Here is a 16128-nt window from a genome sequence, read left to right on the forward strand (position 1 = left end):
TCCATGTCAACCAATGAATAGAAATCCAAATTCGGGTTGTGTACCCAGTAAATAGTTTGTAAAGAGAATGTGAAAAGCTAGCTAGAAGAACTATATGTATGATGTGCAGTAATGAAGGCAGATCATAACCATTGCATCATGATTTTGGAAAACCAAATAATTGGGGGAATAGGTTAAAAATTAATCACAAAATGTTAATTTGATGTGGGAGAATTAATTGAGATGATTGAGCGAAACGCACTTGTAATCGTAGTAATCTACACAGAATATGGAGAGTTGAACCATTTTTTGGCAGTTTTTTCGTAGTAAGAAAGATTGAGGTGACTCGAGAAATCGACTCGTTTTTCGGATTTGTCGCCATGATTTGGATGGTGCATGCTATTGGGCAATAAAATAAGGTGGGACACAAGCATAGGGGAGCCTCCTGCCGGTAGTTCCATCTCTGTTCTGGAGAAAGTCAGAGCTACGCCGTATGTGTTTCTTTTACTGTTTGGATGAGTTGTCATTTGAAGGAGCTAGGGTAACTTACTGGGCTTTGAATGCTTGTTGGGCTGGATGGGTAGCTATTAAGGTATGGTGGAAGCTTCTACTTGGGCTTGGGTGGGTTGTTATCATTTGAAAGACATTTGGGTTTGAAAATATTTGAACTTTCAAAATCCGACGAGAGATATAATAATATCAATTATATGTGCATGTATACCTAATTTTTTGAATAATTAGTTTGGATTTAAATAAGTTTTTCTGTTTGATATTATGAAATTTTGACATATTATATTAATTTAAGCATGCTGTCATAAGCATCATTGAAATTTAAGCTCTCTCATCCATAAATTTTTATTAGTAACACTTTCATTAAAAGTGCTTTTAAAGAGAATTATTTAATATCAGTTTGAATATCATTCTTAGTTTTTATTTTTAAATTTAAAAATAGTAGTAACTTTCGTATGATATACGATAACTCTTAAAAATTCCAATTAAAAAAATAATAGTAAAAATGATATAAAAACATCAGAGCATCAAAAAATTTCTATTACCCAAAAAGTGTTTTAATAGTATTTCTAACGATGTATTATAAAAGGAAAAAGTGATTTGTGGAATAATCACGTACTTTATTTTATTCACTTATCAAATGATTGCTTAGAATTCACTTTACCCATTTTTAGAAGTTATTTTAAAAAATTTATTAACTAGTCTCAAGTATAAAAAATATAAAGCACTTTTCAAGTACCATTAAGAGACACTTTCAACCCCTTTGGCTTTAAGAATCACTACAAAATGACCCTTGGCTTTAAGGATATAAAGACCAGTAACTACTTGCAACTTGTAATTCAAATTAATTAGGAAATAAGTTGCAAATGCAAAACATTTATCAGGGTAATACTATTAGTATTGTTGTGGAGCTTATCAGGTATTTGCATATCAAACAGTACCTCCCCCTGCATAAGCATATGTCGAGCATTATTGTGAATCACAATTTAAATGAACTATAACCAAAATCTTAGCTGATTCCAACATGCAGACGCCATTGCACTTTTCATTCTCAATAATGAGAGATGGAGAAGAAATTGTCTAAAATATAAGCTATAGACTTTAAGCTAAAACCTAGTACAAATAAACAAACAACAACACCAACTAACAATGCCATCATCCCAGTTGATATCAATAAACACTGAGAAAAAGGGACAGTAATGACATGGTGGAGATAGAACAGGTGATCAATATGAAATACAAGGAAGCAAGGATTTTCTTTTTCAGTCAAGCTTGCCAGATTTTGGTTTGGCCTTGATCTAAAATTGATTAGTTGATACATATAAAGTCTACTCACCTTTGGCTTGAAAAAATTCAACTGCTAGCAATTGACTCTGGGGATGGTTTCAGCTAGTTGTCGTAGACTCTGAACCGCGTAATGTTGTCCTGAAAGCCTCTGATAGAAAAAGACATTTGGGATATGCTCAACTATATCATAATTTCTTCCTCTGTAGGGTAGCATACTTAGTTCAAATTCTTCCTGCATATCACGAAATGCAAGAGTTTTAAGTTTCCTGAGGTAGTAGATGCCATGGGGCACCTCTTCCAGCTGTGGACTAGGCCCAATTTCAAGCTCTTCAACCTGAGGCAATGCCCCATTCTCTATTTTCACTTTCTTCAGCTCTATCAAATCACAGATACGGAGGACCTTAAGTTTCTGAAATCCTATTGCTTCAAAACACAATTGCTCGACCGCATGCGTTTGGAGGAGCTCGAGCTCCAGCAGATTAGGCAGCTGGGCTCCGAGGACTCCCATTGGATCGTGGCTTAGTCTTGACTTCCATAAACCTAACTTCACTAGACTTTTAAGTTTAGAAATCCAGTCAGGTAGCTTGTCTAAACGTCCATACAACTCAAGACGTGAAAGGCATGGTGGAGGATCCGATACGTGCTGCAAATCAAGAATCTCATCTTCGGTTGATGAAGAGATTGACAAAGATTTAAGGTGGTTCATTTTCATAATGGAGGCACATAAAGGCTGCCCATTTTCTCTAGTAAGTTTTGTAATCCCCAGCTTTCTCAATTGCCTTAGCTTTCCAAGCTCTTTAATTACATCTGTCCCTTGATTGCCCTCCACAAAACACAGCTTCTGCAAGTCTTCCAAGCAGCCAATCCCTTCCTTTACATGCACTCCTTTAACAGAAACCGAGCTGAATTCAACATCAAAGTTATAGTTGTAGGCTAGAATGTGGCGCAGCTTTTGGAGCCTATTGATCTCAACAGGAAGCTCCTCTACGAGGGAATGTTTCAGATCCAAAGTCTAGGTTTTGTAGCTTACCTATAGACTTTGGAAGCATCTTGACTTTGGTCTTTCTCAGGCTTAAGAACTTCAGATGAAATAGATTACCCAAATCTTCAGGAACACTCTCAAGAGGGGCATCTTTAAAATCCAATACCTTCACAAGCTTACATTTTGAAGCCAATGTACTAGTGAAAATCATCTCAGAATTGAAGAGAAAAATGGAGCGAACATATGAGTTTTTATCAATGGTGTCTAGAATATTATTTGTGCTGTTAGGGACTGATATTCGACGAGATTTTCCGTCAAAACTTGAGCCTTCTCCAGCCAAAACACGACAAAAACTCATTTCCTCAGCCATTTTGAGAATCATCTCACGCATCAAGTCATGGATATGGCAGCTTCTAATTTTTCCTTCCAAATCTACGTCTGACACTTGAACTAAGCTCCTATTGATCAGCTCAGTCAAGAATTCCTCTGCAAGCTCTTCCATTGTCACACCCTTCTTAGCTTTTACAAACCCCTCAGCTATCCACAGCCGAGTCAGTTTGGTACATTTAATTGTGTAGTCCTCTGGAAAAATGGTCAAGTATAAGAAACAGGACTTAAGGTAGTAAGGTAGATCATGATAACTGAGGGAGAGGATTGTATTTATAGGTTGAAGACGGGAATTGCTTTCTAACTCGGACCCAAGGTTGTCACTAAAATTTTTCCACTCGGACTCATTCTGTTTTCTTGACAAAAGACCACCTATTGCCACAATCGCTAGTGGCAATCCTCCACATCTTTTGACAATATCAAGAGACAGTTTCTCCAATTCTGGGGGACATCCACCCTGGAATGTCTTCTTGCAAAAGAGTTCCCAGGAACTCTTTGGGGACAGGGGTTGCAGCTTGTGGATGTAATCAAATGACGACTCTTTGCAAGAAGAGGCTACCTCATCATTACGTGTAGTGATTATTATCCTACTGCCCTTCCCATTTTCTGGTAAAACATATTTAATAAATCCCCAGAAATCTAGTTTCCATACATCATCAAAAACAACCACATACCTTTTATCTTGTAAATACTGCCTGATCAAGGCAATCAGTGACATCTCGTCTATTGTATCGATACCCTCAGGACCTGCTTCCTTTCTTCCCTGATAGAATTTCTTTGTCATGTTCCGTAGTAGCTCCTCCATCTTGAATGATTGAGACACAGTGACCCAAGCATGGCAATCGAAGTGTCCCACCACTCTCTGGTTGTCGTAAACTTTTTTGGCGAAAGTCGTCTTGCCAAGTCCACCCATGCCGACCACGGAAATTACAGTTCGTTTGGGATTTCCCTCTACCAGCCGGCTTATCAGTTCATTTCTCAGAGGTTCAATACCAACAATTTCAGTTTCGTCCAGGAAAAGAGAAGTCACCCGCTGGTCATGCCATGGAGCACTTGCAGAACTGCTGCTTGATCTTGGCTCAATAGAACTAATGAAGACGTAACTCGAACTTGTTTCCTTCAGTTTACCAACCTTTTTCTTGATATCCCGGATCTTGGAGGCGATCTCATGGCGTGGTTTCAGTTTTTGTATGGAGCGAGCAACTTTGCAGAGGAAACCAAAGAATCCATGCCGGTGATTTGGATTTGCAAAGTGAAGCAAGTATTCATCAATGAGATCTTCCATGGAGTAAGCAGTCTTCCTCAAGTCTTGGATCCAAGTTTTAAGGCCATGGCTGATGTCTCCCTTATCGGCCTTTGCATCTGCATCCTTAAGGAAAGCTTCAATATACAGCAGCTCAGTTTTGATGTCTTCAAATTGACTGTGGACACCTCCCAACAATCTGGCTTCTTCATCTACCAAAGACACCAACTTGTCGATGACTGAGGTGACGGCAATCTCTGCCATTTCTCCCTTCTTTCTCGCTTTCGCTGTGAAAACTTCAAACCCAGAAGGGAAAGTTTACAGGAAATGTGAAACCAATGAGGTCTACAATGTCATTTCATTGGCTTGTTGAAGGTCACCCCTAGGAACACAGCCATTCATGAGCCGAGTTCCCATAGTCTAAAGTCAAAGATTACAAAATCCATGAAAGTGCGAGGGTGGGACATGAAATTCTTTGGATCCAAGCCAAAAAATTTCAACTTTTACTCAATAATTCAACTACTTTGAATACCTTATAATTTATTTGTCCATTTTCAAAACTTTCTGCGAATCGTGTTCACACAACTATTGTTTACTATTCGGCATGATATTTTATCCCATTTTAAAACTTTCCAGCAAAATGAAAAAAATTATTTTTGGACTCTATAATAAATACAGCAGTACTTTTAACTTCATAGCTTTTGTAAATATATTCTCACTCAATATTACCCTTATACATAAACAACATCATTTTGATTTTTTTTTCTTCTTTCTTCTTGTCCCTTTTTTTTTCTTCACATCTAAAAATCAAAATTTTAATAAACTCTAATCTTGTAAAGTAGAAAAAATAAGGGATTTTTCTCTCCTCACTCTTATTCTCTTCTTTCTTCTTCTTCCCTCCTTTCTTTCACTTTATTTCTCTTAGAAAACCTATTTCTCAAAAACCATGATTTTGGAAAAAAGAATGTTTAATGCATATAAAAAGAACTACAAATCAAAGTCATCACAAACATTTAAATACAACATTGTATTTCACACCTCATCATTTTAAATTAATCTTCTTTTATTTTTTTATTTTTTATTTTTTTCTCCTTTATTTTCCCCCAAAAACTCATTAATCTTATTCATTTCTTTCTTCTCCCAAAACTTCTTTCTTTTTTTTTTCTTACGAAACTGCCTTTCAAATTCAATAGAATCCTAAAATTGTAGAACCATATGGCTTTCCTATGATTTAGAAATTTTGACAAAAAAATATAAGTGTGGACCTCGCATTTCGGCTCATGCGTTTTCCACTCGATGGCGAGCTCGATTTTAATTTGAAAAATGATTTTTATTGATTAAGAAAATGACTTGGAGTCGTCACTTATTTTTGTTTTATTTTTAAAAGGGTAAACAAAATAAGAAAGAAAACCCTAAGTGCGACTCCTTATTTTGGAAAAGGTGATCTACGAAAAACTAGATCGGGCTCGGGGGTCAGGTTACTTATCGGGAAGGTACGGTAAAAGACCATAGCACCCCTCTAAGTCCCTAAAGTCGGGTCTCTACTAATAAAATGAAGCTGACGTGGCAATTTACGAGTAAATCAATGAATATCCTGAATGATCATGCACACATAAGAGTCGAGACATGCATAGACAACGATTAGAGGGAAAAGGGGTACATACCTGGGCAACGAGTTGTCATGCGCTATCAATAGAGAGGGTTAGTGCACAATTTAGGAATAATCGCATGTATGTCAGAGAGTAGGGTAAATCAATCACGTATGATAATCAAAGCAAGCGATCAATCAATCAATCATGAAGTCACCCATGTTGGGCCCCCACCAAAGCCCGTTTATTTAGCATGACTTAATGTCACAGATTCCATTATTCTGGAATTATATAAAAAAAAAATTCGTTCACGCTTATTAAAATCAAGAGGAATGGAAGATCGTTTGAAAACCAGAGCGGAATTAAAACTACTTGAGAGAAAATTAGACTTTTGAAATTTAATTGAAAAAAAAAAAAGAATCTCAAAGATCACTAGAAAATTAGAGTTTTAGAGTTTATTTGAAGATCAGACTCTTAGAGGTTGAATGTGAGAATGTGAATTTTAGAAATCGAATTTGAAAGAAAGTTGGAATTTTGGAAACGATTTGAGGGTTCGGGATCTTAAAAAAAGGATTAAGTTACGAAAATTGGGATTATGAGAGTTGAATTTTGAAAGATATCAGAATCGTAAGTTATTCGAGAAGTAGAAATTATGAAAGTTGATTTATGAAAATTGGAAATCTCGAAAATCATTTGAAGGCGGACTTTTTAGAAATGAACAAATGAAATGGTAATAAAAATAATGATGGTAACAATTGAGTAACTGAGTAAATACGGTAATCGGAACATTAAGAACTGAAAATTAGGTTTGGAGATAAGACACTTGGGATTTTAGGTAGCTAAATTTAGAAATCGGAATTTTGAAGAATTAGACTTTAATGATTGAGATTTTTAAGAGAAATAAATGGGTAAATATGGAATAATGTTATTAATTAATCAAAACGGTATTTGGTCGGATGAATAGTGAATAGTGAGATTTTGAAAATTAAGTTTGGAAGTCGGATCCTTGAATAATTGGACTCTAATTATTGAAATTTTTAGAAGAAAGAAATAAGCAAACGTGGAATTTATAACAATGATAACTAAGATGATATTTGAATGAATGAAAGTAAATGGGGGAATTTTCGAGTCTCAAGGTTAAATTTGGAAATCCGGTTTTGAAGAATTGAATTTTAATGATTGAAATAAATAAATAAATAAACACGGAATAATGATACTAATTAACAAAAATAATGTTTAGACGAATAAAAAAGAGAATAGTGGAATTTTTTTAATTGAGAATTTGAATTAGGGCGTTGCATTTTTAAAGGATATGACTTTGAATATATAGGTAGGTATGGGATTATAATACTAATTAACGAGAATAATATTTAGGCGAATAAATATGGATGATAGAATTTTTGGGATTGAAGTTTTAACTAAGGTATGGGGTTTTCGGAAGATTGGACTTTGAATAGACATAGAATAATGATTCTAATTGATGAGGGTAAAATTTAGGCGAACCGTAGAATTTTTAGGATTTGAAAAATTGAGTTAAGACAAGAGATTTTTGAAGATCTAGGTTTTAAATAAATAAACGAATATGAGATAATAACCCTAATTGATGAAAATAAAATTTAAACGAATTACTAAGAAACTAAATTAAGACAGAGGATTTTTGAAGGAGTAGATTTTAAATAACTAAATAAACATGGGATAATAATTCGATTTATGAAAATGTGATTTAAACAAGTATTTGAAGAATTAAATTAAAACTTATGATTTTTTATGGATTAGAACTTTGAATAAATAATAAATACGGGATAATGATTTGATTTATGAAAATATGATTTAAACAAGAATTAAATTAAAACTTAGGATTTTTGAAGGATTGACATAGATAGATAGGAGAATATATGGGATAATAATTTTAGTTGATAAACATGAGATTTAAAAGAGTATTTGAAGAATTAAATTAAAACTTATGATTTTTTATGGATTAGAACTTTGAATAAATAATAAATACGGGATAATGATTTGATTTATGGAGATATGATTTAAACAAAAATTAAATTAAAACTTAGGATTTTTGAAGGATTGACATAGATAGATAGGAGAATATATGGGATAATAATTTTAGTTGATAAACATGAGATTTAAAAGAGTATTTGAAGAATTAAATTAAAACTTATGATTTTTTTTATGGATTAGAACTTTGAATAAATAATAAATACGGGATAATGATTTGATTTATGAAAATATGATTTAAACAAGTACTTGGAGAATTAAATTAAAACTTAGGATTTTTGAAGGATTGGCATAGAGCCTATCATCCACACGAACTGGGCCTGGGCTCCAACCCAAGCCCAAGTCCAATGTTTTCATGGGCAAGCCCAAAGTAATCATCCATCATAAATTTGGGCCTAGTGCCCCCAACCCAAGCCCAAGCCCAATGCTAGCATGGGCGGGCTCAAAAACTCATCTTCCAAGGGCATTTTAATTTGAAAAAAAAACCAAAACTATAGGCTTGAAACTGGAAAACTCATAGGATACCTATCCAAACATTGAAGTGGAGCCAAAGACGACCCGTGACTTTCACCACCACAGCACGCTTCAACCCAAGACTCCATTCTGCGATGTGAAGAGTGAAGACGACGAGAAGAAGAGAGGCTTGGAGCACTTACGGCGGCTTCAGAGGAGATGGGTGTGAAAGATGGCGGCCGCTGTGCTGAAGCGAGTGGCTGCTTACACTTCCCTGGACGAAACTCGGTCTCCGAGTAGAGTAACTCGTGGCATGGGAGCTTGAGGAGCCGCCGCTGCTGCAACTGTTGCCGACGCCGGAGTTGGGAGGCGACAAAGCACCGGAGATGGAGACGGAGTCGAAGTCGTCGACCGCGGAGAGGGAGAGATGAGTTGGATAGACGAATGATGGGTGGGGTGGAGTAAGAGATGACTAACGAGGTGCGCCAACAACAGGATGCGGAGAGAGGTGGACCGGTTGAAGGGATTCAAGATGATAGGTATGTGAGATAGAGATGTTGACATGTGGTGGTCATGGAAAAATGGGTATCAACATGGATACGTGCATGGAGATAATGGGATGAAGTTGAAAGTGATCGATATGGTAGATGGGGACATCCATGATGGACGAGCATGGTGATGGGGTTGAGGGTGGAAAGTTATGATCACTTTTATTCTATTATGAATCCACCCAGTTGCCCAAAGCTCTCACATTCCTGCATTTGCTAATGGGTAACCAGTACGACCTTGTCTCCAAGCCTTAAAGTGGACATGGTCAGCATGTGAGTGAATAGATGCCGAGGGGTGAGAGAGAAAGGTATGGCATCAAGGGTCTTAGATGGCTTAGCTATGGTGGATATGGTTTTCTCTATTATCGGTGTGCGGACTGGTAGAAAGGTTCGGGTTCAATGCCATTGGGTTGGCATGAAGCGCCCAAAGTAACGGAGAAGCTCATTCCTTGAGAGGCCATGGATGAGCACACTGTAAGTCAACACTGACAGTGCCCGTTTTCTCTCCTTCATCTCATCCCGTAATTCACAAGCACGAGCCATGTTCTATATCACCCCGTCTCATGAACCAATAAACATCAAAATAATACAATCCAACCAACAGAGTAGGAATCACCAAGTATGAGATATAACGAGTATGAAGAGCGAAAATACATAGGAAAAACCATGATAATTGTACCTGAAGATGATCCCCTCCAGCTGGGTCCACCGAGAAAAATCCACAAGCCCCCTTTTCTCTCCTTGTTCCTCTCTGGATCCCCCCGGAACCAGCAAGCCACCCCTCCTTCCATCTTCCTTCTCTATTTTTCTCTCAGCCAACCCTCACCCACCTTCCTGTTCATGCATCAGTAGGTATGGCTATCCACTCACCAGCATGGCCTCTGCCATCTCAATGCAGCCGTCTTTCCAGGAGAAACCCCCCCCCCCCTCTATTTTAAAAAAAAGGAAAGGGAAAGTTGTGTTTTCATGGACCAATTTGTTAATTATATGGTTTTTGGAACCCAGATTTACGAAATAGCAAAAATATTTTTCAATGTGGAAACTTATATGGGTTTCATGCACTCTGAGCCGGGTGTCTTTTTTCTACCAAGATTGCCCCTCTTAGTATCCAGGTCAGCAACAACTGAAGGGCACGTCAGCAGGGGCTGAAACTGAACGGTTCAAAACTCCAAAATCAAATGTTGAGCTTCCCACAAAAATACCCTAGCCGACGGTTCTTTCTTCCCTCTTTCTCATTGTTGTCTTCACTCCGTCACCAAGGCGATTTGAGCTTCCCAGAAAAACGGTGTAGCCGACGCTTCAAGACCCTTGCCGACGGTTCTTTCTTCCTTTTCTCTCATTCCATACCCATTCCTCTCATCGGTCTTCACTTCGTCATCGAGGCGATTTGATCTGTCTTCACTTCGTCACCGAGGCGATTTGAGTTTCCCAGAAAAACGGTGTAGTCGACCGTTCTTTCTTCCCTATCTTTCATTCCTTACCTGTTCCTCGCATCTGTTTTCACTCTGTCACTGAGGCGAAGCAGAGAACCGTGTAGAGTGTTAAAAAAGTTCTGTCATTTCAGTTGAGAAGGGCTTAATCCCATTTGTTTCATATCAGATTTTCTATCTCGAGGTAACCCATTCCTTCCTTGTTTTGCATTCGCATTTACATTCACATAAATATGTTGTTTGTGTGGGTTTTTTATGAACTAGGTGTGGCTCAAATGTTGGCATTTAGGAGTTGGTACTAAATTTTTAAATCTATTCGTAATAAATCATCATCATTTTTTTTCAATTCCATGCGTTTTCTGAGTTTTTACTGTTTTATTTGGATTGGCAAATTCTCGAAAATGTGTTGTTTTGATATAAAATGAAGGCAAGAATATGGGTTGGGAATTGTTTTGCTAAAAAACCCATTTGTTTTTGTTGTGGTTGAGAATTGGGAAAAACATATTTTGAATTTGTTTGCCAAAAAAGGAATTTTTTTTTCCCAAACTGTTTTTGGGTATTGGGAAACAATGCATTTTTAGTGAAACCCATTTATTGGATTGTGTTTTTGGATTGAGCTATGCAGTGGATGACCAAAAGGGAACATTTTTTCGGGATGATGTATTCATTTTGAGAGCGAAATAAGTTCTTAAGAAATGGTGATTTTTAGATGGGAAAGTTGTTCCAAATTACTCTTAATTGTGTAATGTTTTTGAGAGCTATGCAGTGCAGTGCATCAGCCAATTAGCATGTTTGAACCTTAATTGTGTGCATCAACCAATTAGCATGTTTGAACCTTAAAGTCTATGGAATCAACATGCATAATTCTTCAATCTTTCGTTGTTGTATTGTTTTTAACAAATCTTTATGTCAATAAGGAAATGGAAGAGGAGATGTTTTGTTACATTCATGAAGGTGGTGAGCTTGTTAAGACTGCTGTTGGGTCCGTTGAATATAAGGGAGGTCGGACCAATTGCAGTGTTGTTAGCAAGAATATCTCACAATCTGAATTCGTTTCAAAAGTATGTGGTGAACTGAACTTGGATTCCAATTCTATTAAATTGGAATTCACAGTCAAGTTTGACCCATCATGTCTATTGCCACTGCATAATGATGGCGACATAGTCAATATGTTCAAATTCAACGACATGTTTTGTCATGTCTACATCTCCCAGTGTACTGAATGTGGTGATGACCTCATTTGCCCTACTAGGTACCTAATGTCCTTCCACAATAATGTTCTCTTTTGTATAATCGCTTTTCACACTTAGATTGATGGAGGATCAAATTCTTTCCTTATGTTTTTTGCAGTGGCCCAACCCCCATTGTTGCTTCAAACTCAGCTCATGTTTCCTCTATTGGCGAGCCCCCATTACACATCTCTAATGAGTCGCCCACAATTCAGTCATTTGGGTTTTCCCAAAGATGTGCTATGACAAATACCGTTCAACTTCAACCAAGCCGGTTCGAACATTCAATTGTAGGTAGTGGACATACCTTCCCAAATGCGTCGGAGTTTCGAGATGCAATATATTTGATGTCTTTGGTTGGAAAATTTCAATACTCTTACAAAAGGAATAGTCCAAAACACATGACCGTAGTATGCACAATTGAAGATTGTCCTTGGAAAATCACTGCGCGTGCAATAGGGGATTCAAACATTGTTCAAGTACACACATTCCGAAATGTGCATAACCATTGCTTGGAAGATGTTGTCTTGTCTCAGCCTTTAGTGAGATCCACGCGTGCATCGTTGGTCATTGATGATGTTATTCGATCTACTCCTGAATACCAACCACGCCAAATTTGTAAGGACTTTGTAAGGCAACATGGCATCCAGTTAACTTACCTACAAGCATGGCAAATGAAGGAGAAGGCTAAGGAGCGCATTTATGGACAACCCAAGAATTATTACAAATTGTTGCCATGGATGTGTGAAAGAATGCTTGCAACAAATCTGGGATCGAGTGTTGAGTTGAGTTATTCCGATGACGACCATTTTGAGAAGCTTTTTGTTGCTCATTCAATATCTATCGAAGGGTTTGTAAGGGGGTGTTGACCAATCATTGCAATTGATTTGGCCCATATGAGTGGGCCTTATGGCGGTGCTCTATTTTCAGCCACCGCCTACGATGCTAATGACTCCATGTTCCCCTTAGCCTTTGGAGTGATGAGCTTGGAAAATTATGCAGATTGGTTATGGTTCTTGGAAAAACTGAAGATAGTTGTGGGAAATAAGGAAGTTATTATTATCTCAGATAGACATCCTGCTTTGCTTCGTAGTGTCCCTGAGGTGTTTGGCATTGAAAATCATGCTTATTGCTACCGTCACCTGAAGGAGAATTTTAGTAGTTTCTTGTCCAAGCATAACACACGAGGGAACAAGGGTAAAGAAAATGCATTGCAATTCCTAGATAGCATTGCGTATGGAAGGTTAGAACATGATTATAACGTTTCCATGTTTGAACTTAAAAATTACAACGAGGCTTTAGCCACATGGGTTGAAGAAAATGCGCCGCACCATTGGGCCATGTCAAAATTCCCAAAACAAAGATGGGATAAAATGACTACGAACCTTGCCGAGTCATTTAATGCTTGGTTACGGATTGAAAGACATCACTCTATTTGTAACTTTTTATTGGAGCACATGTCCAAGTTAGCTTCTATGCTTGTGAAGCATGAAGAAGAGTCCAAGAATTGGAAAGGGTGTATAGGGCCAAAAATTGAAGCTAAGGTGCAGGAAAATATTGCAAAGGGTACGGTGTATCCAGTCACGCCGTTCAAGAATGGAGTATTTAGGGTATGTATCGGGAGAGCCTTGTTGAATGTAGACATTCTGAACCGTACATGCACTTGTAGAGGTTGGCAAATGTTGGGAATCCCTTGTGAGCATGCCACAGCCGTCATTATTTCCATTGGTCAAAATGTTACTGATTTCGTCGATGATTGCTACAAATACCCAATGCAAGAGTTGATATATGGGGGCTCTTTCTCCGGCATAGAGACCCATGACATGCCTACTGTGGACGATGATGGTTTGGTTCGATCTATCACCGGGGAGGTGTTCTTCTCTCTAAAGCCTCCACATACAAAGCGCGCTCTCGGAAGGCCAAGGAAGAAGCGCATTGAGTTTCAATATCAAGATAAACGGACTGTTTATTGCTCTCGTTGTCATATGTCCGGCCACAACAGAAAAACCTGCAAAAATCCTTTGCCCTAAATGCATATCTGTCTACTTATTGCATTATGCTGATATTGTATTACTCTATTTCAACTAACTGGTTGTCACCCAAACATCATTACTATTTGAATGTTTTGTGCTTTTCCATTCACCTGCAATGTTCATTGAGTTACATTATATTTCTCTGCTGATTCAGTTCTTTCACAAAGTCCGAACTATGTTTGCATGGTCAAAGGACAACTTTGCTATCCACAGTTCCTTCCTTATCGCTCTCTCTGAACCATGTCGGAGGGTCATCTCTTTAACAATATCTCTCTCGGCGGTCGTGGCGGAACGAATCCAGGGCAGTTGAGGGTTCATCCAGGAGGGATATTATGGAAAAAGCAAGGAGGTGGAAAGGCTGTTGAGGTTGCCAAATCTGATATTGTTGGGGTGACTTGGATGAAAGTCCCAAGAACTAATCAGCTTGGTGTTCGAGTTAAAGCTGGGTTATACTACAAATTCACTGGTTTCCGTGACCAGGATGTCACTAATTTGACCACTTTTTTCCAACATTCTTGCGGAATAAACCCAGAAGAGAAGCAGCTTTCTGTGAGTGGCCGCAACTGGGGAGAAGTTGATTTAAATGGCAATATACTGACTTTTCTGGTTGGTTCGAAGCAAGCATTTGAAGCATCTTTAGCAGATGTTTCACAGACACAGATGCAAGGGAAAAATGATGTCATTTTGGAGTTCCATGTGGATGATACAACTGGGGCTAATGAGAAAGATTCATTGATGGAGATAAGCTTTCACATACCAAATTCCAATACCCAATTTGTTGGTGATGAAATTCGTCCCCCAGCTCAAGTATTCCGTGATAAAATTATGTCAATGGCCGATGTTGGTGCTGGAGGTGAAGAAGCAGTTGTTACATTTGAGGGGATTGCAATTCTTACACCAAGGGGACGGTACAGTGTGGAACTGCATTTGTCATTCCTACGCCTGCAGGGACAGGCTAACGATTTTAAAATTCAATACAGCAGCGTCGTTCGCCTTTTCTTACTACCTATGTCTAACCAACCACATACCTTTGTTGTTGTGACACTGGATCCACCAATCCGTAAAGGGCAGACTTTGTATCCACATATTGTGATGCAGTTTGAAACAGACTATGTGGTTCAAAGTGAATTGTCATTAAGTGAAGAACTTTTGAATACCAAGTACAAGGACAAGTTGGAGCCTTCATATAAGGGACTCATTCATGAAGTCTTCACCTTGATATTGCGTGGCTTGTCTGGTGCCAAGGTCACAAAACCAGGGAAATTCCGGAGCTGTCAGGATTGTTATGCAGTGAAGTCATCATTGAAAGCTGAAGATGGTGTTTTGTATCCACTAGAAAAGAGCTTCTTCTTTTTACCCAAGCCTCCTACCCTTATTCTTCATGAGGAGATTGACTATGTCGAGTTTGAGAGGCATGCTGCTGGAGGCTCAAATATGCATTACTTTGATCTTCTTATAAGACTAAAGACTGAGCAAGAACATCTCTTCCGGAATATTCAGAGGAATGAATACCATAATCTTTTTGACTTTATCAGTGGGAAAGGCTTGGAAATTATGAATCTTAGAGATGTCCAAACCACAGATGGTGTTGCTGCTGTTCTTCAGAATGATGATGATGATGCTGTTGACCCACATCTTGAGCGGATTAAGAATGAAGCTGGTGGAGATGAGAGTGATGAAGAGGATGAAGATTTTGTTCTTGACAAGGACGATGGAGGCTCTCCTACTGATGATTCTGGGGAAGAGGAATCTGATGCTAGTGAAAGTGGAGGCGAGAAAGAAAAGCCTTCGAAAAAGGAATCCAAGAAAGAGCCTTTTGCTTCTAAGGCATCTTCGTCTATGAAGAAACCCAAAGATGGAGATGAAGATGGTTCAAAGAAGAGAAAACAGAAGAAGAAAAAAGATCCAAATGCGCCAAAGAGGGCTATGTCTGGTTTCATGTTCTTTTCACAAACTGAAAGGAAAGAAGGGTGGGCTAAATTAAGGAAGGAAGTGTGGATAGCAAAGTTGTCCTTTGACATGCACCACATCTTGTTTTAATGGTATTTACTCAAATCCCATGTATTTGCTAAGATTACATTGGTTAAGCCATTTTAACCATACTGCAGTTTGTGTTCCCATGTATCATTTGGTGACATCATTTAATTATCCGAAAATAAATACTTTGAATGAGTGGCATCATTTGTGTTCCCATGCACTCTAACAAAATTTATTTTTCACCACACTTCTTCATGGTTAAAATGGCTTGTGCAATACTAGCCACAATTGTACGGTAACAGTTCTTACTTTGCAGGTTTAATTAATTGCGCTTCCATTATATCCATCTGAACGAGACGGTCATCTTATTCTAGGCATGGCAACAGAAAGGAGGAAAAGGAAGGAACATGTCCCTGCAACATGTGCACATGTCGCCAACACGGCTTTCATTCAACAATGCATGCTATAAATGAA

At 38.1% G+C, this 16128-nt stretch overlaps 4 protein-coding genes across 4 annotated transcripts; 3 read left to right on the forward strand and 1 right to left on the reverse strand.

Moving 5' to 3' along the window:
* Positions 1-1849: 1849 nt before the first annotated feature.
* Positions 1850-4652, reverse strand: LOC117918113 (disease resistance protein RPM1-like). Its single transcript, XM_034834637.1, has 2 exons — positions 2807-4652; positions 1850-2661 (listed from the first exon to the last, which is right to left on the reverse strand). The coding sequence occupies exons 1-2, from the start codon at positions 4650-4652 to the stop codon at positions 1850-1852; spliced, it is 2658 nt and encodes an 885-aa protein (XP_034690528.1).
* A 6683-nt stretch (positions 4653-11335) lies between these two features.
* LOC117918114 lies at positions 11336-12513 on the forward strand. The gene is made up of 2 exons (XM_034834638.1): positions 11336-11667; positions 11766-12513. Exons 1-2 carry the CDS (start codon positions 11336-11338, stop codon positions 12511-12513), a joined length of 1080 nt encoding a protein of 359 aa, XP_034690529.1.
* Positions 12514-12540: 27 nt separating this feature from the next.
* On the forward strand, positions 12541-13674 carry LOC117918115. Its single transcript, XM_034834639.1, has one exon. It carries the CDS (start codon positions 12541-12543, stop codon positions 13672-13674), a length of 1134 nt encoding a protein of 377 aa, XP_034690530.1.
* A 235-nt stretch (positions 13675-13909) lies between these two features.
* Positions 13910-15717, forward strand: LOC117918116 (FACT complex subunit SSRP1-like). Its single transcript, XM_034834640.1, has one exon. The coding sequence runs from the start codon at positions 13918-13920 to the stop codon at positions 15715-15717; it is 1800 nt and encodes a 599-aa protein (XP_034690531.1). The 5' UTR covers positions 13910-13917.
* Positions 15718-16128: the final 411 nt, after the last annotated feature.

The sequence above is a fragment of the Vitis riparia genome, chromosome 7 (genome assembly GCF_004353265.1).
Source record: "Vitis riparia cultivar Riparia Gloire de Montpellier isolate 1030 chromosome 7, EGFV_Vit.rip_1.0, whole genome shotgun sequence".
NCBI classification, from domain to species: Eukaryota; Viridiplantae; Streptophyta; class Magnoliopsida; order Vitales; family Vitaceae; genus Vitis; species Vitis riparia.